General features: G+C 45.0%; 1 protein-coding gene across 1 annotated transcript in view; it reads left to right on the top strand.

The window, feature by feature from the left end:
* Window positions 1-2939: 2939 nt before the first annotated feature.
* LOC147084924 (uncharacterized) overlaps window positions 2940-22961 on the top strand; it is an 85204-nt gene continuing 65182 nt past the window's right edge. Inside the window, exon 1 of the mRNA XM_085979374.1 lies at window positions 2940-2996. Within this exon, the coding sequence (XP_085835500.1) occupies window positions 2940-2996 (57 nt within the window). The remainder of the gene's footprint in view (window positions 2997-22961) is intronic.

Below are 22961 nucleotides of genomic sequence, written 5' to 3'. Positions count from 1 at the left end.
GGATTGGCGTGGATGAGGTCAAGTTGTTTTCTTTTCCCTTCGTGTTCGTTGTATCAGCACATGCGGCAAGCCTTTCCTGACTTCTATATCCTTTATGACTCTGATAGATTTGTCAGTACTGGTGCAGGCGAGTCACTCTTGGTGATGGACATTGAAGTCCCCCACCTAGAGTACATTTTGTACCGTTGCAACCTCAGTCCTTCTTCCAAGTTGTGTTAAACATGAAGGAATACAGATTCATCAGCTGAGGGAGGGCGATAGGTGACAATCAGCAGGAGGTTTCCTTGCCCATGTATGACCTGTAGCCATGTGACTTCATGGGGTCTGGTGTCAATCTTGATGACCTACAGGTTCATTCCCTCCCGACTGTGCAGCAACCACTGGTGTGTTGGTCCTGCCGGTAAGACAGTACATATCCAGTGATGGTGATGGAGGATTCTGGGACGTTTGCTGAATGCTATGATGCTGTGACTATGACTATGTCAGGCTATTGCTTGACTAGTCTGTGGGACAAGTCTCCCAATTTTGGGCAGATTCCCCAGGTTTTAGTGAGCAGCAAATTTCAGGGTCGACTGGAATGAGTGTGACTTTGTCGTGTCCGTATCCAATGCCTAGTTCGATGCAGAGTTGTCCATTCAATTTTATTCTTCTTAAAGTCTGTCGTGGCGGTTTGGAACAACTGTGTGGCTTGCTAAACCAATTCTGAGGGGAGTTAAGATTCGACCACATTCCACGTGCGATATGGGCTCATGAGGTTGGGGGTAATATAACAGCATGGATATAGCATTGGCTAACGGACAGAAACAGATAGGGATAAATGGGGCATTTTCAGGTTGGCAGGCTGTAACTAGTGGGGTGTTGCAAGGATCATTGCTGGAGCCTCAGACATTTACAATCTATATTAATGAATTAGAAGAAGGGACAGCCGTTTAAGTCTGAAACAGGATGAATTTCTTCACTCAGAAGGTTGTGAATCTTTGGAATTCTCTACCCCAAAAGACTGTGAATGCTCAGTCATTGAATATATTCAAGGCTGAGATAGATTGATTTTTGGACTTTCGGGGAATAAAGGTCTATGTAGATCAGGTGGGAAAGTAGAGTTGAGTTCCATGATTAGCCATGATCTTATTGAATGGTGCAACAGGCTCGAAGGGCTGTATGGCCTACATCCTGCTCCCAATTCATACAACACCCAGCACTTCAATCTAAGGACAGGGAACTGTATGGCCGCAGCACGGTTTTCTTTAAAAAAACAGTCCTTTATAATAACGGCACCTGCACTGTATGTACACGTACTTGTAAAAAGCTGCTGGCACTGCACTGCAAGGGCATAGACCTTTGCAACAACCAGCACTGTAATGTAAGGACACAGACTTGCTCAAACCCCAGCACTGCACTGTAAGGACACTGTGGAGCGGCTGTCTTTCGGAGGAGACGTTAAACCAAGGACCCGTCTGCTGTCAGGTGGATGTAAAATCTCCCAGGACAATATTACAAAGAAGAGCAGGGGACTTATTCCCTGGGCCCTGGCCAATATTTATCCCACAATTAAGACAACTAAAAATATATTACCTGGTCATTATCACATTGCTGTTTGTAGGAGCTTATTTACAAAAATTGGTTGCTGCGTTTCTGACATTACAATCAGTGATTTCAAAAGGCTGGATTTGTAGTGGCAGAAAAATTAATTTTCTCTTTACTCAATTGGTCCCACAAATTGATCACAGATATTTCTTTAATTAGATTCAATATTATCAGAGAGACAATAATTTCAATACACTAATGAAGGAAATAACAACTGAAAATGCTGGAAACACTCAGGCCACATCCGTGGAGTGAGAAACAGAATTAACTTTTCATTTCTGTGACACTTTGCCAGAACTGAATAAAGTTAGAGATGTAGCAGTTTTTAAGCAGGTGCAGAGGCAGAGAAAACAGGAGGATAGGAAAGAACAAAAGGAAAGGTCTGTGATAGGGTGGAATCCAGGAGTGGTTGAATGCTGCAAATTGGGATGGCAGAATCATCAGAAATAGGGGCAGGGGTTATTGTCTGAAATTGTTGAACTTAATGTTCAGTCCGGAAGGCATTACAGTGCCTGATCAAAAGACCAGGTGTGGTTCCTCGAGCTTGCATTGAGTTTATTTAAAACAGTATAAGATGGTCAGAATGGGAGTGGAGTGGAGAATTAAAGTGTAAAGCGACCGGAGCGCCGGTTTACCCTTATGGACGGCACAGAGATGTTCCGCAAAGTGGTCACCCAATCTCCATTTGGTCTACCCATGTAGAGGAGCCCGCATCGTGAGCAGCGAGTACAGTGTACTAAATTGCAAGAAGTACAAGTAAATTGCCGTTTCACCTGGAAGGGGTGTTTGGGGCCCTGGACGGTGGGAATTAATGAGGTAAAAGGGCAGGTGTTGCATCTCCTGCTTGCATGAGAAGGGCCCGTGCAGAGCGGAGGGGATTTTGTGGGTGGTTGAGGAATGGACAAGGGTGCTTCGGAGGGAGCAGTCCCTATGGAATGCTGAAAGCAGAGGGGAGGGGAAGATGCCTTTGGTGGTGGGATCATGCTGGAGGTGGCGGAAAAGGCAGGGGATGATCCATTGACTGTGGAGTTGTGGGGTGAAAGATGAGTTCATGAGGAACCCTATTATGGATTTGGGAGGGAGGGGAAGTGGTGAGATCAGAAGTGCGGGAGATAGAACGGACACGGTCCAGGGCCGTGTCAACCACACTTGAGGGGAATCCTTATCTGAGATAAAAGGAAGACATATCAGAAGCATTTGTATAGAAGGTGGCATCGTCAGAGCAGATGCGGCGGAGAAACTGGGAGAATGGAATAGAGTCCTTACAGGAAGCGGTGTGGGAGGAAGTGTCGTCCAGGTAGCTGTGGGAGTCAGTGGGCTTATAGTGGTTGTTTGTCGATAAATTTCCCCCAGAAATGGAGACAGAGAAGTCGAGGAAAGGATGGGAAGAGTCCGAAATGGACCATGTGAAGGTGAGGGAAGGGTGGAAATTGAAAGCTAAGTGAATAAAATTTTCAAGTCCAGGGCGAAAACAGGAAACGGCACCAATGCAATCATCAATGTACCAGAATAATAGGTAAGGGAGGGGACCTGAGTAGGATTGGAACAAAGAATGTTCCACAATCCCACGGAAAGGCAGGCATAGCTAGGACCCATCGGGTTCCCATATGAACAGCTTTAATTTGGAGTAAGTGAGTCGAGTCAAAGGAAAAGTTGTTCAATGTGAGAACAAGTTCAGCCAGGGTGGTGATGGATGGGGACTGGTTGGACCTCTGTTCAATGAAGAAACAGAGCGCCCTAAACAGTCCAGGTGGGGGGTGGAGGTGTAGAGGGATTCTACATAATGTCTGATTCAAAGTGGTGCTTCAAATGTCACTTGGCCAAATAGAGGCAATTCGACACCACGGACAGAATTCAAATTGGCTTTTCTCTTGTGTCCTGCTTTTTTTCCCATTTAGGCAGCAGTTTGCGATTCACAGAAAGTGGAAGAGAATAAATCTGCGGCTGCATTGCATTTCCTGCTGCGTGTTCACCCAGTTAAACATTGTTTTTCTGTGGAGAAAAGAAATCAGCACAATGTGCAATGAAAGTATAAATAAATTCTTCAGGGCTTGACAGGTCACATGTTTGAGAGGCCGTTTCATTTGGTTGTGGAGTCCAGAACTAGGGATCAAAGATTCAGAATAAGCGGCCAGCCATGTCGGATAGAGAGGAAGAGAAATTTCTTCAAAGTAATGGTTGTGAATCTTTGGAATTCTCTACCGCAGAGGCCTGTGGATGTTCAGTGCTTGAGTACATTCCAAACAAGAAGGATTTGGACATTACCTAAAGGAAGGGATATGGGGCTAGGTCGGGAAGTTTCAGTTGAGGTAAAGGATCGGCCATGATCTTATTGAATGGTGGAGCAGGCTCGAGGGCCGCATGACCAAATCCTGCTCCTATTTCTTATGTTCTCATGTACCGATCTTGGATAAAAGAGAACCAGTGGATTTAGTATATTTAGATTTCCAAAAGGCATTCGATAAAATACCACATAAATGGTTAGTACACAAGATTAGGGCTCACAGGTTTGGAGGTTATATAGTAGCATGGATAGAGGATTGGTTGACGGGCAGAAAACAGAGAGTAGTGCTAAACGGATCTTTTTCAGGTTGGCAGGCTGTAACTAGTGGGGTTCCGCAAGGATTAGTGTTGGTGCCTCAGTTATTTACAATCTATATTAATGATCCAAATGAAGTGAATGAGTGTCATGCATCCAAGTTTGCTGATGATACAATGTTAGGTGGGACAGTAAACTGTGAGGAGAACACAAAGAGTCTGCAAAGGAATATAGATAGTCTAAGTGAGTGGGCAGTAGGGTGGCAGATGGAGTATAATGTAGGGAACTGTGAGGTTCTTCCCTTTGGTAGGAAGAATAGAAAAACCGATTTTTTTTAACGTTGAGAATCTTTCAAATGTTGCTATTCAGAGAGAATTGCGTGTCATCGTGCAAGAAGCACAGAAAGCTAGCATGCAGGTACAGCAAGCAGTAAAGTATTCAAATGGTATGTTGGCCTTCATTGCAAGGGGGTTGGAGTATAAGAGTAGGGAAGTCTTGCTACAATTGTACAGGGCCTTGTTGAGACCACAACCAGAGTACTGTGCACAGATTTGATTTCCTTATCTAAGGAAGGATATACTTGTCTTGGAGGCGGTGCAACGAAGGATCACTAGATTGATTCCTGGGAAGAGAGGGCTGTCCTATGATGAGAGATTGAGTAGCATGCGCCTATACTCTCTGGAGTTTAGAAGAATGAGAGGTGATCTCTTTGAAATATACAAGATTCTGAAGGGGATTGACAGGCTAGATGCTGCGAGCGTGTTTCCCCTGGCTGGATTGTCTAGAACTAGGGGGCATCAACTCAGAATAAGAGGCAGGCAATTTAAGACTGAGATGAGTCAGAATTTCGTCACTCAGAGGGTTGTGAATCTTTGGAATTCTCTGCCCCAGAGGGCTGTGCATGCTGAATCATTGAGTATATTCAAGACTGAGATAGATAGATTTTTGGACTCTAGGGGAATCAAGGGGTATGCAGATCGGGCGGGAAAGTGGAGTTGAGGTCGATGATCAGCCATGATCTTATTGAATGGTGGAGCAGGCTCGAGGGGCCATATGCCCTAATCCTGCTCTTATTTCTTATGTTCTAAGAGTGTGCTGGCAGAAAGGGAATGGATGGCCGCCATACAGAAGCGAAGGACCAGGCAGGTAGTGCAGGAGTCCCCTGACTGCATCTCGCTCAATATTCAGTCCTGGGAACTGGTTTGGGCGATGGTTCCTCTGGGATTACAGCAAGAGCCAAGTTCGTGGCACCATGGGTGGCTCCAGTGCCCAGGTTGGGAGGAGGAACAGCGTAAGAGCAATAGTTGTAGGGTATTTGATAGTTAGGAGAATAGACAGTCCTTTCTGCAGCAGCAGACGTGACTCCAGGATGATATGTTGCCTCCCTGCTGCCAGGGTCAAGGATGTCACTGAGCGGCTGCAGTGCATTCTGAGGGGGAAGGTGAAAATCCAGAGATCGTGGTCCCCATCGGTACCAACGACATAGGTAGGAAGAGAAATGAGGTCCTGCAGGCAGATTTCAGGGAGCTAGGAGAAAGATTAAAAAGCAGGACCTTAAAGGTAGAAATCTCCGGATTACCCCTAGTGCCATGTGCTAATGACTGCAGAAGCAGGAGGATAGAGCAGATGAATGCATGGCTGGAGTGATGGCGCATGCAGGAGGGATCTAGAATCCCGAGGCACTGGGACCGTTTCTGGGGGAGGTGGGACCTGTACAAGCCAGACTGGTTGGTTAAGAAGACACATGGGATACGTGCATTTATTAGCCGAAGCCTGGAATAAAAGAGCAGGGAGTTTATGCTTGGATAGAATAAAACACCAGTTAGGCCACAGGTAGAATATTGCATGCAGTTCTGGTCACCACATTAGAGGAAGGATGTCGTTGCACTAGAAGGAGTGCAGTGGAGATTTACGAGGATGTTGCTTGGGCTGGGGAACTTTAGCTATGAGGAAAAATTCGATAGGCTGGGGTTACGTTCTTTGGAACAGAAGAGGCTGAGGGGAGACCTAATTGAGGTGTATTAATTTATGAGGGCACAAGATAGAGTGGATAGGAAGGACCAATTTCCCTTAGCAGTAGACTCAATAACCAGGGGGCATTGATTTAAAGTACTTATTTAGAAGTTTAGAGGGGATTCGAGGAGAGTTTTTTTTCACCCAGAGGATGGTGGGGGTCTGGAACTCAGTGCCTGAAAGGGTAGTGGAGGCAGAGACCCTCATCACATTTAACATGCACTTGGATATACACTTGATGTGCCTTAACCTGCAAGGCTACAGACCAAGTGCTGGAAAGTGGGATTAGGCTGGAATAGCTCTTTGTTGGCCGGCATGGAAAAGATCGGCCGATAGGCCTCCTTCTGTGCTGTAAATTTCTATGATTCTGTGATAATTCTATGTAGCTTTGAATGTGCCTCTGCGCAGGAACTGAAAGGCAGCAGGAAAATTAAGTAAAACTGTATCACTTTGGATGACATCATCGACAGGATTCAAGGTTACGCGGGAAAACCCCAAAAGGTTTCGATTGACAATCGACTTAACCACTCGGTCACGACTACTCTGCCGTTCGCCCTGCCTCATGCAGCTTCTCATTTGCTGCAAAGCCGGTGCCTCTGGTCTGAACGCAGTTCCAGCCTTTTGTCCCATTAGTTTATGTTGTACATTTTCTCCAGTGACAGTGATTGTTTTAAGTCCCTCCCTTTTGCCACTTGATTTTCCACTAACATTGGGAGGCTTTTACATCTCCCTTGAAGCCAGATACAAAATATTTGTTGAAAGTCTTTGCAATTTCCTTCTTTCCCATTATTAATTCCCCAGACTCATCCACTATTGAACAACGTTTCCTTTAGCTACTCTTTTCTTTGTTATACACTTGTAGAAGCTCTTACTGCCTGTTTTTTATATTTCTTGCTTTTTTACTCTCATAATTTATTTTCATCCTCTTTATTTGTTTTCAGTCATCCTTTGCAAGTTTCTAAATATTTCCCAATCTTCTGGCCTACCAATAATATCTGCAAAATGTCATGCCTTGTCGTTCAATTTAATACCATCTTTAACTTCCTTAGTTAGCCACGGATTGTTCATCCTTCTCGTCGAGTCTTTCTTTCTCACTGGAATATATCTTTGTCGAGAGTTATGAAATATCTAGTTAAAGTTCTGCCACTGCTTGTTTACCGTTTTACATTTCAATCTATTTTCCCAGTCCACTTCAGCCAACTCTGTCTTCATACCCTTGTAATTGCCTTTATTTAAGTTTAAGAAACTAGTTTCATATCCAAGTTCCTCACCCTCAAACTGAATGTGAAATTCTATCATGTTATGATCACTCTTCCCTACAGGATGCTTTACTATGAGATAATTAATTAATTATGTCTCATTACAAAGTACCAGATCTAAAATAGCCTGTTCACTGCTTGGTTCCACAATGTATTGTTCTTTAGAAACTGTCCTGAATAAACCCTATTAACTCGTCCTCAAGGCTACTTTGGCAATTTGATTTGTCAAATCTATATGAAGTTATCGCCCACGAATATTGCAGTTCCTTTCTTGCAAGCCCCCATTGATTCCTGACTGATAATCTGTCCTAGAGTGTAACAAATGTTATGGTGCATATAGATTATTCCCACCAGTGACATATTTCCCTTATTATTTCTTATCTCCAGCCAAACTGATTCTACATCTTGATTTCCCATGCCAAGATAATTGCTCACTACTGTACTGATCACATCCTTTATTAACAGAACAACTCCCATTCTTTTCCTTTCTGGCTATCCTTATGAAATGACAAATATCACGGAATATTCAGTTCCCAGCCTTGTTCACCTTACAACCACGTCTCTGTAATGGCTAGTAGAACATAGAAACATATAAGATAGGAGCAGGAGTAGGATAAGGGGTAGGCCATTTAAGACAGAGCTGAGGATGAATTTCTTCACCCAGAGAGTGGTGAAGCTGTGGAATTCTCTACCACAGAAGGCAGTTGAGGCCAATTCATTAAATATATTCAAGAAGGAGTTAGATATATTTTTTAAGGCAAAAGGGATCAAGTGATATGAGGAGAAGGCAGGGACAGGGTACTGAGTTTGGATGATCTGCCATGACCTCATTGAATGGCGGAGCAGCCTCGAGGGGCCGTATGGCCTATTTTTGCTCCTAATTGTATGTTCGTATGTTTGTGATTGCCTACAAATATTGATTTATTTCAGTTCCTCCCTCTCATTAGACCCTTGGTTCCCGACATCTCTGGGAGGTTATTTGTGTCCTCCTTTTTGAAGACAGAACCAAAGTATGTATTTTATTTGTCTGCCATCTCTTTGTTCCCCATTATAAATTCCACTGATTCTGACTGCAAGGGACATGCGCTTGAGTTCAACAATCGTTTTCTCTTCACATATCTATAGAAGCTTTTACAGTCAGTTTTTATGTTCGCTACAAGCTTACGCTCATACTTTATTTTCCCCCTCTTAATAAATCCCTCTGTCCTCCTTTGTTGAATCCTAAACTGCTCCCAATCCTCAGGTGTACTGCTTTTTCTGGCCACTATTTGTGTCCTCTCCTTGCATCTTATGATATCGCTAATTTCCCTTGTTAGCCGCGGTTGAGTCAACATTTTTGTTCTATTTTTTATGCCAAGCAGAGATGAACAAATTCTATAGTTCATCCATGCGATCTTTAAATGTTTGCCATTGCCTATCCACCATCAACCCTTTGAGTAACATTCCCCAATCAATACCACCCAGCTCGCACCTCATACCATCGTAGTTTCCTTTATTTAAGTTCAGGACCCTAGCCTGTGCTTCTAATACTTCACTCTCCAGGTTAATAAAGATTCCTATCACATTATGATCGCTCTGCCCCAAGCGGTCCCGAACAACAAGATTGCTGATTAATCCTTTCTCATTACATAATACCCAGTCTAAGATGGCGTGATCTCCAGTTGGTTCCTCGACATATTGGTCTAGGATACCATCCTGTATACACTCCAGGAATTCCTCCTACACATTATTGTTACTATTATGGTTAGCCCAATCTATATGTAGATTAAAGTCACCCATGATATCTGCTTTGCCCTGATTGCACGCATCTTTATTTTCCCGTTCAATGCTGATGCGCTATCAATTACTCATAAAAGACTGAGAGTTAAGAGAGTAACTAAAGGCTTTTATTAACAAAAGAATGAAGGTCTGCCTCGAGTGGTCGACTGGTCCAGAATTACAAAGGGCTGGGGAGCAGTCACCTTCATACTAGGACTTGTGGGAGGAGTCAGCCGAGGCATGTCTAGGCATGTACACAGTGGAATACAAACAGTGGTTTACCACATTCACCCCTTGTTTAAAATTGAGTCCGGCGGGGTGAAGTGTATTAAAAGTTAGTGTATTGGAGACTCTCCAGAGGTCTTTTCTGCCGCTGTGATTGGCGTGGCGACGGCAGGGGTAGGGGAGCTTCCGGCGTCGAGTCCTGCGTAGGTTGTGGCACAGGCGTGTCGTCCTCGTAGATGTCGAGCGGGTCACGGGGCCCAGGCCTGCCGTCTGCTGGGGTGTGGCTGGGGTGGCACGGCGCTATGAGGCGGTCCTACCGTGTCCCAGGCTGTCATTCCCCGCGGCGTCCACGGTGCAGAGGAGTAGGCATCCATGCCCCGGTAGGCTGCATCCAATGATAGTGCGAGTTCAGAGGCCTTGTTGAGGTCGAGGTCACTCTGCTCCAACAGTCGCTGTCGGGTGTAATTGGATCTTTGGCCCACTACAAAAGTGTCCCGGATAAGTTCCTCTGTGTACACGGCGGCCTTTACATCCTTACAACCACAGGCCCGGCCAAGCACCGACAGTGCCTGAAGGTATTCCACGGTCGATTCCCCAGGTTGTTGTTTACGACTCCCCAGAAGGTGCCTGGCGTACACTTCGTTCACTGGGTGCGTTTACTGGTCCTTGAGGAGCTTGCTAGCGTCCGCGTATGAGGTCGCGTCTTGGATGACTGAGTACACTCTGTGGTTCACTTTGGAGGTCAGGACATCCAGTTTGTCCTCGTCCGATTTGATTGCTGCGGAGGCGGTCAGGAATTTTTCGAAACACTTAAGCCAGTGAGTAAACTTGGTGGATGAGTCCGCCTCCCGATGATCTAAATCCAGGCATGCTGGTGTGAGGATCTTCTCCATTATAAAAATTTTGTTAATAAAATTGATGCCCTATCAATTACTCATAAAAGACTGAGAGTTAAGAGAGTAACTAAAGGCTTTTATTAACAAAAGAATGAAGGTCTGCCTCGAGTGGTCGACCGGTCCAGAATTACAAAGGGCTGGGGAGCAGTCACCTTTATACTAGGACTTGTGGGAGGAGTCAGCCGAGGCATGTCTAGGCATGTACACAGTGGAATACAAACAGTGGTTTACCACAAATGCCATCCCCAACCTCCACATGACTGTTTGGGGGTCTGTATACAGCTCCCACTAACGATTTTCATCCCATCGTTTTTCTCAGCTCTACCCATAGAGATTCTACATCATCAGAGATAATATCCTTCCTTACAATTATGTTAATCTCCTCTTTACCCAGCAATGCTACCATACCTGCTTTTCCTTTTTGCCTGTCTTTCCTGAATATTGAATACCCCTCGATGTTGAGTTCCCAGCCCTGGTCACTCTGGAGACATGTTTCTGTAATCCCAATCATATCTTATCCGTTTACATCTATTTGCACATCTAATTCATCCACCTTATTACGAATGCTCCTCACATTAAGAGACAAAGCCTACAGGCTTGTTTTTTAACATTCTCAGACCTAACTATTTATTTCTATTTCTGCCGTTAATTCATCTATCTTGTTCTGAATGTTGCGTGCATTCAGATAATGAGACTTTAGTGTTGTCTTTTTGCTATTTTCCCTACTCTGACCCTGTTTGCTGGTGCGCTCTTATGTTTGTACCCTATGTCCCTTCCTCGCACACTCTGATTCTCATTACCCCTAAGCTACCTTGCATTATGGCCTTCTGCTTTGTATTTAACTTTCTAAGTTTCCCCTCACCTGAACAACCCCCCTCACCCCCGCCCCGCTATTTAGTTTAAAGCCCTATCTACATCCCTGGTTATTCAATTCGCCAGGACACTGGTCCCAGCATGGTTCAAGTGAAGCCCGTTACAGAGCTTGGACCTGTGGGAGAGCAGCAGCGCGACCGGTGGCACTTAAAACTGGCGGGTTCAGCAGAGGCGAGGTCAGAGAGCTGGGACCTGTGGGGGAGCAGCAGCGCGACCGGCAGCACTTAAAACCGGCGGGTTCAGCAGAGGCGAGGTCAGAGAGCTTGGACATGTGGGGGAGCAGCAGCGCGACCGGCGGCACTTAAAACCGGCGGGTTCAGCAGAGGCGAGGTCAGAGAGCTTGGACCTGTGGGAGAGCAGCAGCGCGACCGGCGGCACTTAAAACCGGCGGGTTCAGTGAGGCAGGACCAAATCAACAGCAGAGGAGAGAGGTAAAAAGTAATCAGAGTGTGACGTCACAAGGGAGCAGGTAAGTGATTGGTTGGTGAGTATTTCTCTTTTTTAAACTTAAACTCTGTAGTTTATTGTTACTGGGGTCTTTTCTGGTGTAGCAGGGACTGTTGGTAGACTATACAAGCGCCTTAGAGATATTTTTAATTGGTGATAGTAAATTAATTTAAATTAAGTAAAGGGAAGGTCATGCCAGGTGAGCCCAGCCCCGTGATATGCCCCTCTTGCTCTATGTGGGAATTCAGGGACACTGCCGGTGCCCCTGATGACCACGTGTGCCAGAGATGCATCCATCTGCAGCTACTAGCAAACCGCATTGAGGCGCTGGAGCTGCGGGTGGATGGGTTGTTGAGCATTCACGATGCTGAGAGGTTCGTGGATAACACGTTTAGTGAGTTGGTCACACCGCAGGGAAGGGCTGCACAGGAAGATAGGAAATGGGTGACCACCAGGAGGAGCAATAGAAGCAGGCAGGTAGTGCAGGAGACCCCTGTGACCATTCCCCTCTCAAACAGGTATGCCGCTTTGGATACTGTTGAGGGGGATGACTCACCAGGGGAAGGCAGCAGCAGCCAACTTCCTGGCACTGGGGGTGCTCCTGCTGCCCAGGAAGGGGGGGAAAAGAGTGGGAGAGCAATAGTGGTAGGGGATTCTATAGTAAGGGGAACAGATAGGCGTTTCTGTGGCCGTAGATGTAAATCCAGGATGGTTTGTTGCCTCACTGGTGCCAGGGTCAAGGATATCACTGAGCGGCTGCAGGGCATTCTGGAGGGGGAGGGTGAACAGCCAGAGGTCGTGGTCCACATTGGTACCAACGACATAGGTAAAAAGAGGGATGAGGTCCTGCAGCAAGAATTTAGGGAGCTAGGTGAAGGATTAAAGAGCAGGACCTCAAAGGTTGTAATCTCTGGATTACTCCCGGTGCCACGTGCTAGTGAGTATAGGAATGGGAAGGTAGAACAGATGAATGCGTGGTTAAAGGGATGGTGCATGAGGGAGGGCTTTAGTTTCCTGGATCACTGGGTCTGCTTCTGGGAAAGGTGGGACTTGTACAAGTCGAACGGTTTACACCTGAACCAGAGGGGAACCAATATCCTTGCGGGGAGGTTTGCTAGCACTGCTGGGGGGGGTTTAAACTAACTTGGCAGGGGGATTGGGTACAGAGTGGAGCTATAGCAGGGGGTGATTTACAGCCAAATACAGAGAAAAAAACAAGGCAGAGCAAATATGCGAAGGCAAAAGGGAATATGGCAGGGCTGGGAGGCATTTATTTTAATGCAAGGAGTCTTGCAAATAAGGTGGACGAACTGAAGTTGTTGTTGAACACATGGGAGTACGATATTGTTGCTATCACAGAGACATGGTTGAGGGAGGGTCAGGACTGGCAGCTCAATATTCCGGGGTATAGAATCTTCAGGCGAGACAGAGGGGGGTGTAAAAGGGGAGGGGGTGTTGCAATATTAATTAAGGAGTCAATTACTGCTGTAAGGAGGGATGATATATTAGCGGGTTCCTCTAATGAGGCCATATGGGTAGAACTTAAAAACAAAAAGGGGGCAAGCACTTTGCTGGGAGTGTACTATAGGCCCCCAAACAGTCAGGGGGAGATAGAGGAACAGATATGTAGGCAAATCTCAGAAAAGTGCGAAAATAATAGGGTAATAATAGTGGGGGATTTCAACTTCCCCAATATAAATTGGGATAGTCAGAGTGTGAAAGGCTTAGAGGGTGCAGAATTCTTAAAGTGCATCCAGGAGAGCTTTTTGAGCCAACATGTAGAAAGTCCTACAAGAGAGGGGGCGATAATGGACCTAATTCTGGGGAATGTAGCCGGGCAAGTGGTGGAAGTGTCAGTAGGAGAGCATTTTGGCGATAGTGACCATAATTCGGTGAGATTTAAGGTGGTCATGGAAAAAGACAAAGACGGCCCGGAAATAAGGGTTCTAAATTGGGGGAAGGCCGATTTTAATATGATAAGACAGGATCTGGCCAGAGTGGACTGGGAGCAGCTACTTATAGGAAAATCCACATCAAGACAGTGGGAGACTTTCAGAAGGGAAATAGAGAGAGTACAACGCCAACATGTTCCTTTAAAGGTCAAGGGTGGGACCAACAAGCAAAGGGAACCTTGGATGACAAGGGATATACAAAAATGCATTAGAAATAAAAGGGGGGCTTTTGGCAGTTACAAAAGACTAAAGATGGAAGAAGCCCTAGAGGAGTATAAAAAGTGCAGGGGCATATTAAAAAAGAAATTAGCAGGGCGAGGAAGGGCCATGAAATAACACTGGCGAGCAAAATAAAGGAAAATCCTAAGATGTTTTATAAGTATATTAAGGGCAAGAGAATAACCAGGGAAAGGGTAGGGCCCATTAGGGACCAAAGTGGCAATCTGTGTGTAGAGCCAGATGATGTAGGCGGGGTTTTAAATGAATTTTTTGCATCTGTGTTCACTATGGAGAGAGACGATGCAGACATAGAAATCGGGCAAGGTGACTGTGACATACTTCAACATATTAGCATCGAGAGGGAGGAGGTGCTAGCGGTTTTAGCAGGCCAAAAAGTGGATAAATCCCCAGGCCCGGACGAGATGTATCCCAGGCTGCTGTGGGAGGCAAAGGAGGAGATTGCAGGGGCTCTGACACAAATTTTCAGAACCTCTCTGGCCACAGGGCATGTACCAGAGGACTGGAGAACAGCTAATGTAGTACCATTATACAAGAAGGGTAGCAGGGATAAACCAGGGAATTACAGGCCAGTGAGCCTAACATCTGTGGTAGGGAAAATATTGGAAAAAATTCTGAGGGACAAAATTAATCTCCACTTGGAGAGGCAAGGATTAATCGGGGATAGTCAGCATGGCTTTGTCAAGGGCAAATCATGTCTGACAAATCTGATTGAATTTTTCGAGGGGTTGACTAGGTGTGTGGATGAGGGAAATGCTGTGGATGTGGTTTACATGGACTTCAGTAAAGCTTTTGACAAAGTCCCGCATAGGAGACTGGTCAAGAAGGTAAGAGCCCATGGGATCCAGGGTGCCTTGGCGCGTTGGATCCTAAACTGGCTGAGTGGCAGGAGGCAGAGGGTGACGGTCGAAGGTTGCTTTTGTGACTGGAAGCCTGTGTCCAGTGGGGTACCTCAGGGATCGGTGCTGGGTCCCTTGTTGTTTGTGATCTACATAAATGATTTGGATGAGAATGTAAAAGGTATGATCAGTAAGTTCGCAGATGACACGAAAATTGGTGGGGTGGTAAATTGCGAGGAGGAAAGCCTCAGGCTACAGGACGATATAAACGGGTTGGTCAGATGGGTGGAAAAGTGGCAAATGGAATTTAACCCTGAAAAGTGCGAGGTGATGCATTTTGGATGGACAAATAAGGCAAGGGAATACACAATGAGTGGTAGGACCCTAGGAAGTACAGAGGGTCAGAGGGACCTTGGTGTACATGTACATAGATCTCTGAAGGCAGCGGAACAGGTAGATAAGGTGGTTAGAAAGGCATATGGGATACTTGCCTTCATTAGCCGAGGCATAGAATATAAGAGCAGGGAGGTTATGATGGAGCTGTACAAAACGCTGGTGAGGCCACAGCTGGAGTAGTGTGTGCAGTTCTGGTCGCCTCACTATAAGAAGGATGTGATTGCTTTGGAGAGGGTGCAGAGAAGATTCACCAGGATGTTACCTGGGATGGAGCGCCTCAGCTATGAAGAAAGACTAAACAGGCTGGGGTTGTTTTCCTTGGAGCAAAGAAGGCTGAGGGGGGACCTGATTGAGGTGTACAAAATGATGAGGGGCATAGATAGGGTAGATAAAGAGGAACTTTTCCCCTTCGTAGGGGGGTCAATAACAAGGGGGCATAGATTCAGGGTAAGGGGCAGGAGATTTAGAGGGGATTTGAGGAGGAACTTTTTCACCCAGAGGGTGGTTGGAATCTGGAACTCACTACTCACTGCCTGAAAGGGTGGTAGAGGCAGGAACCCTCACAACATTCAAGAAGCATTTGGATGAGCACTTGAAATGCCATTGCATACAAGGCTATGGACTAAATGCTGGAAAATGGGATTAGACAGGACAGGGGTGGATGGGCGGCGCGGACACGATGGGCCGAAGGGCCTCTTTCTGTGCTGTAAAACTCTATGACTCTATGACTCTATGACAATGGAAGAAGCCCCTCTTTCCCCAGTACTGGTGCTTGTTCCCCATGAATCGAAACTCATTTCTCCCACACCAATCCCTGAGCCAGGCGTTCAAATCTCTGATCTGATTGACCCTTTGCCAATTTGATCGTGGGTCAGGTAGTAATCCAGAGATAATTACCATTGTGGTTTTGCTTTTTAATTAGAATCCAGCTCCTGAAACTCACTTAGCAGAACCTCTTTCTTAGACCTACCTATGTCACTGGTACCTACGTGGGCCACGGCAACTGGATCATTCCCCTCGCACTTCAAGTTCCTGTCCTGCCCCAATGAGATGTCCTTAAAATTGGCAATGGGCAGGCAACACAGCCTTCTATAGTCACGCTCTCGGCTGCAGAGAACAGTGGCTATCCCCCTAACTATACTGTCTCCTTCCACTCCTTCATTCGTTTTTACTCCCCCAACATGAATATCCCCCTGTACAACAGTGCTGTGTTCAGTTTACTCAACCTTGCTGCAGTCCCTGCTCTCCTCCACACAGGCAGCAAGAACATCATACCGGTTTGACAAGTGCAAGGACTGAGACTTCTCCAATGCTATTCACAATATATATTAATGATCTAGACAAGGGAACTAGATGTAGTATCTCCAAATTTGCAGATGACACAAAACTGGTTGGGCGTGTGTGGATGCCGAGAAACTCCAGGATGATTTGGACAGGTTGGGTGATTGGGCAAAAGCATGGCAGATGCAATATAACGTGGATAAATGCGAGGTTATCCACTTTGGTGGCAAAAACAGGAAGGCAGATTATTATCTGAATGGCAATAGATTGGGAGAGGGGGAAGTGAAACGAGACCTGGGTGTCCTTGTGCGCCAGTTGCTGAAGGTAAGCATGCAGGTGCAGCAGGTGGTTAAGAAGGCAAATGGCATGGTTGCTTTTGTAGCAAGAGGGTTTGAGTAAAGGAACAAGCATGTCTTGCTGCAGTTGTACAGGGCCTTGGTGAGACCACATCTTGAGTATTGTGTTCAGTTTTCATCACCTTATCTGAGGAAGGATGTTCTTGCCATGGAAGGAATTCAGTGAAGATTCACCAGGCTGATACCTGGGATGGCAGGAATGATGTATGAGGAGAGATTGGCTCGATTGGGCTTGTACTCACTGGAGATTAGAAGAATGACAGGGGATCTCATTGAAACTTATAAAATTCTGACAGGACTAGACAGACTAGATGCAGGAAGGATGTTCCCGATCGTCGGGGAGTCCAGAACCAGGGGTCACAGTCTAAGGATAAGGGGTAGGCCATTTCGGACAGAAATGAGGAGGAATTTCTTCACCCAGAGAGTGGTGAACCTGTGGAATTCTCTACCAGAGAAGGCAGTTGAGGCCAATTCATTAAATATATTCAAGAAGGAGTTGGATATATTTCTTAAGGCTAAAGGGATCAAGGGGTATGGGGAGAAAGCAGGGACAGGGTACTGAATTTGGATGATCAGCCATGATCGCATTGAATGGCGTAGCTGGCTAGAGGGGCCAAAATGGCCTGCTCCTGCTCCTATCTTCTATATTTCTAGGTTTCTATGTTTCCCTTCTGCATCCCTATACTTGCCTCAATCGTAGTCAGACCCTCCTGTCGTTGACCACGTCCCAAATCTGAAATATTTAACATGAAGATTGTGACTGCCTCCTGGAACAGAGTCCAAGTAACCTTCTCCATCCCTGACGTATTGCAGTGTCGAAAGCTCGGACTCCAGCTCATCAATTCAGAGCTGAATTTGATCGAGCTGCAGATACTTAGTGCAGACGTGGTTGCTGTGGCTCTCACTGAGGTCCACCATCTTCCACTTGCTGCAGCTGCAATACCTCACCTGCCCTGCCAACATTATTTTATTTTTTAACTAATAAAATTGACAATTTTTTAAATACTCAGTTGACTATTAATATTTCCTAATGCAAGCAATAAACTTGGATGAGATAAAGAGATATCTAACTAGAACTGGTTACCTGGTAATTCCTGTAAGCAGTGGCTGAATCAGGGGTTTGGAATTTCTGCTGGTATAATAACAAAAGGCTTTTGCTAATGGCCGGAGGTAAGTAGCACCGAGTCCAGTTCTATGGATTACTGCTTCTACAGAGTAGTAAAGTCAGAAATACATTAACTCATCCAAGGCTATTACTTTGATCAGAAAATATTAATAGTCATATGAGTATATTAAAATTAGCTATTTTTTTTAATTCATTGATGGGATGTGGGCGTCGCTGGCTAGGCCTGCATTTAGTGCCCATCCATAATTGCCCTTGAGAAGATGGTGGTGAGCCGCCTTCTTGAACCGCTGCAGTCCATCTGGTGTAGATACACCCACAATGCTGTTAGGAAGGGAGTTCCAGGATTTTAACCCAGCGACAGTGAAGGAACGGCAATACAGGTCCAAGTCAGGATGGTGTGTGGCTTGGAGGGGAACTTGTCGGTGGTGATGTTCCCATGCGTCTGCTGCCCTTGTCCTTCTAAGTGGTAGAGGTCGCGGGTTTGGAAGGTGCTGTTGAAGGAGCTTTGGCGAGTTGCTGCAGTGCATCTTGTAGATGGTACACACTGCGTCAGTGCTGGAAGGAGTGAATGTTGAAGGTGGTGGATTGAGTGCCAATCAAGCGGGCTGCTTTATCCTGAAAGGTGTCGAGCTTCTTGAGTGTTGTTGGAGCTGCACTCATCCAGGCAAGTGGAGAGTATTCCATCACACTCCTGACTTGTGCCTTGTCGATGGTGGAAAGGCTTTGGGGAGTCAGGAGGTGAGACACTCGCCACAGAATTCCCAGCCTCTGGCCTGCGCTTGTAGCCACAGTATTTATATGGCTGGTCCAGTTCAGTTTCTGATCAATGGTAACCCCCAGGATGTTGATAGTGGATTAGGTCTTTACTGTAACTTAGCCCACAGTCATAATTTAACCTTGTTGTTTATTGTTGTTATGCATCAAGCAGAACCTTTTACCACCCCCCCCCCCCCACCCCACAGACCGAATTCCCTCACTCAGCAAATTTCCGAGTTTATTACACTGTAGAAGCAGTAATCCATAGTCCTGGACTGGGTGCTACTTACCTTCGTGCATTATTACACCAGCATAAATTCCAAACCACAGATTCAGCCCCTGCTGACAGGAATTACCAGGTAACCAGTTCTAGCTAGGCACCGCATTAATTGTGCAACTGGCACTAGCAGGCAGTTTGTTTACCACTGTGAAATAAATTACAAGTTAATATTAAAGGTAAGTTAAACACCAAATGTTAAATGCAAAATGTAATGACATTTTAGAAAGAGATCAACCCTTAACAACCCCTTCACTAGCCAAATTCCCGAGTATAGTACTCTGCAGATGTAGTACTCCGTAGAACTGTAATAATTGCAACTAAAATAGTGCCTAACTCTACTTAAAGCTGCACAATGTGTCCCTACACTACCATTACTGCAGGTATGGACCTCAGATTGTCCGGATTCTATGCAGTCACCGCTGGCCTGGTGGCAGATGCGATTGTGCTTTTTCGCATATGAGTTGCCTGAAGCCCGCCCCCGACTCCATTCCCCAACCCCGTGGTTGTGAGAAATGCGAAATATATACATTCAGCATATAAAGCAATTCATGTGCGTGTGTGTCTGTCTTTATGTATACTTGCAATCTATATTAATGATGTGACCGAGTGCAATATATTCAAGTTTGCTGATGATACAAATCTAGGTGGGGAAGTAAGCTGTGAGGAGAACACAAAGAGCCATCAAAGGGATATAGAGAGGTTAAGTGAGTGGGCACTAATGTAGTAGATGGACTATAATGTGGAGAAGTGTGAGGTTATCCACTTTGGTAGCAAGAATAGAAGAGCAGATTATTTTGAATGATGAGAAATTTTTAAATGCTGGTGTTCAGAGAGATTTAGTTGCCCTCGGTCAGGAAACACAGAAAGTTAGCATGCAGGCACAGGAAGCAATGCAGAAGGCAAATGGCTTGTTGTCCTTTATTGCAAGCGGGTTGGTGAATACGAGTATGGAAGTCTTACTACAATTGTACAGAGCTTTGGTGAGACCACACCTGGAGTACTGAGCACAGCTTTGGTCTCCTTATCTAAGAAATTGCATACATGCCTTAGACGGAGTGCAGAGAAGGTTCACTAGACTGATTCCTTGGATGAGGGCTTTTTCCTATGCGAGTTTGAGTAGATTGAGCCTTTACTCTATGGAGTTAGAAAAATGAGAGGTGATCTCATTGAAACATATAAGATTCTGAGAGGGATTAACAGGGTAGATGCTGAGAGGTTATTTCCCCTGGCTGGAGAGTCGATAAATAGGAGGAACAGTCTCAGGATAAGTGGTATAACTCTGGGATGAGAAGGAATTTCTTCACTGAGAGGATTGTGAATCTTGGGAATTCTCTGCCCCAAAGGGCTGTGGATGCTGATTCATTGAGTGTATTCAAGGCTGAGAGCGAGAGATGTTTGGACTCTAGGAGAATCAAGGGATATGGAGTTCGGGTGGGAAAGTGGAGTTGCGGTCGATGATCAGTCATGTTGTTATTGAATGTCTGAGCAGGCTCGAAGGGCTGTGTGGCCGATTTCTGCTACTAATTGTATATTTGTATATTTGTGATTGTGTGGCTGTGTGTGTGCTTATGTTTATTTGTGTGTGTGTGTTTTTGTGTGTGAATGCGTTGTATATGTGTATATGTTTATATATGTGTGTGTGGCCGTGTTTTAACGCATGTTTCGGTCTATGGGTATGCATTTGTGTCTTTGCATGACGTTATGTGTAGTTGTACCTGTCTGTGTGTGTGCGTGTGTGCATGAAATTATGTGTATCTGTTTGTGTGTGTATCTGTGTTTGTGTATCTGTGTGTGTGTGTCTTTGCATGGTGTTATGTGTATCTGTGTGTGTGTGTGTCTGTGCATGACGTTATTTGTATCTGTGTGTGTATCTGTGTTTGTGTATCTGTGTGTGTCTGTGCATGACGTTATGCATATCTGTATCTGTGTGTGTGTGTATCTGTGTTTGTGTATCTGTGTGTGTGTGTGTGTCTGTGCATGATGTTATGTGGAGCTGTTTGTGTGTGTGTGTATCTGTGTTTGTGTATCTGTGTGTGTCTGTGTGTCTGTGCATGCCGTTATGTGTGTGTGTATCTGTGTGTGTGTGTGAGTGTGTGTGGTATCTTAAAACTTGATGCTTTTGCATTGGCTGACAATCTTCAGCATTCTGAGTCATGACGAAATTTATACCAGTAATGGGATTGCAAAAATAAAGATTAATTAATCCAATACGTTAATCTCATATATTGATCACATCTATTAACCACATTTAACAAAAACAGAATGAAATCAATTAAGTGAAATTACAGAAGGAACACAAATTGAATGCAACTGGACAACCTGCCAATTATTGCAAAATTAATTTTGTTGATTCCGTTAGGAAGCCAGTAAAAATAACCATTAATATATTGTAATGAGTTAAGCGCATTATATAAAACATGTTAAAACATTATTTGAATACAACTTCAGGTTACGTGTTTTGTCTTCTGTTTGATGTTGTTGATAGAAGAGACTTCCATTCATATAAAAACAGTGAGGTTGCTAATGATAGCCTGAAAATGCATTGTACAAAATAACACCCCTGTTGCTATAAAGACAAATAAACGATGGCTATTTCGAAAGCGAAATCGGAAACTTGCAGTTATCATTGATATGCGTTTTTCTCTGGGCCGAATTCATTATAAAAAACCTACACCAGGTTAGATGTGAGAGGAGAGCGGAATCCTTTATTATTATGGGAAGTGCTACCGATTTAGAATGATAACCGTCTAAATAAGAAAACAGTATAAAGTATCACATCGTATGTTGCATCGTGGTGTCTTTATGTTCTCAAAACGTGGCCTCTGCGTTGAAGGTAGGATTCATTTCATTTAAGTTGGCGGCAGCTTTAACCCAACTGGCATGTCCTGCGAATTTCAGAACAAAAAGTATTATATTCCATGAGACAGGTTAGATCATGATGCTCAATTTACCGATCTCTATCAGTGATTCATTTCAATGTAAGTTCTGTTAACCAATCATTACACAAGCCGAGTACACAGAAGTATCATTGGAGTCGAGGTTCAGCTTGGACGGTCGGCCTCCTGCTACACGCGCTGCTCAATATTCAATTCCATTAGTTTCAATGGAACTCAAAATCAGGTGGGGCATGGAATGAGCGACCAATCCAGTAACTCCCTCTTCTGCTACCGCCCGGGACAGATTTCTACCCGGATAAACTTAGAATTCCACTTTATATAAATTTATGATTCATCTTAATCTCTCTCCCTTTCTCTTTGTTTCCTCCATCTTTGTGATGCCGGATATAATTTTATTGTATTCCTGATCTGAGGAAGGATGATCTTGCCATGGAAGGAGTTCAGTGATGTTTCACTAGGCTGATACCTGGGATGGCAGGAATGACGTATGAGGAGAGATTAGATCAATTTGGCTTGTACTCGCTGGAGATTAGAAGAATGAGAGGGGATCTCATCGAAACTTATAAAATCTAACAGGACTATACAGACTAGAAGCTGGAAGGATGTTCCCGATGGTCGGGGAGTCCAGAACCAGGGGTCACAGTCTAAGGATAAGGGGTAGGCCATTTAGGACAGAAATGAGGAGGAATTTCTTCACCCAGAAAGTGGTGAACCTGTGGAATTCTCGACCACAGAAGGCAGTAGAGGCCAATTCATTAAATATATCCAAGAAGGAGTTGGATATATTTCTTAAGGCTAAAGGGATCAAGGGGTATGGGGAGGAAGCAGGGACAGGGTAATACATTTGGATGATCAGCCATGATCGCATTGAATGGCGGAGCAGGCTCGAGGAGCCGAATCGCCGACTCCTGCTCCTATCTTCTATGTTTCAGTCTTACTAGCAAGTTGACTGGAGTCGGCCGGGAATTTATTATTTCCCATTGTAGAAATAAATATATGCATGATTTAACTCAATGTGTGTATCAAACACATGTGGTTGTATCATCATAGCAATGAAACACTTGGTCTTTTTAAGTTGAAGATAGTTAAATGATGATAAATTCTTTATTTTACCTTTTCATTTCTGGTTCCTTATGGCGATCGCTACAGCGACTGCTCCAACACCCCCACCGCAGTCACACAAACATTGCGAACCATCATTTCAATCGTTGATTTGGCTGTGAAATAACAGGCAGCTGCATTAGGCC

The sequence above is a fragment of the Somniosus microcephalus genome, unplaced genomic scaffold, assembly GCF_052327205.1.
Source record: "Somniosus microcephalus isolate GS21.2 unplaced genomic scaffold, FLI_Smic_1.0 unresolved_chr9, whole genome shotgun sequence".
Lineage (NCBI taxonomy): Eukaryota > Metazoa > Chordata > Chondrichthyes > Squaliformes > Somniosidae > Somniosus > Somniosus microcephalus.
Note: the sequence above shows the minus strand (reverse complement) of the source record. Positions and strands in the feature narration are given on the sequence as shown.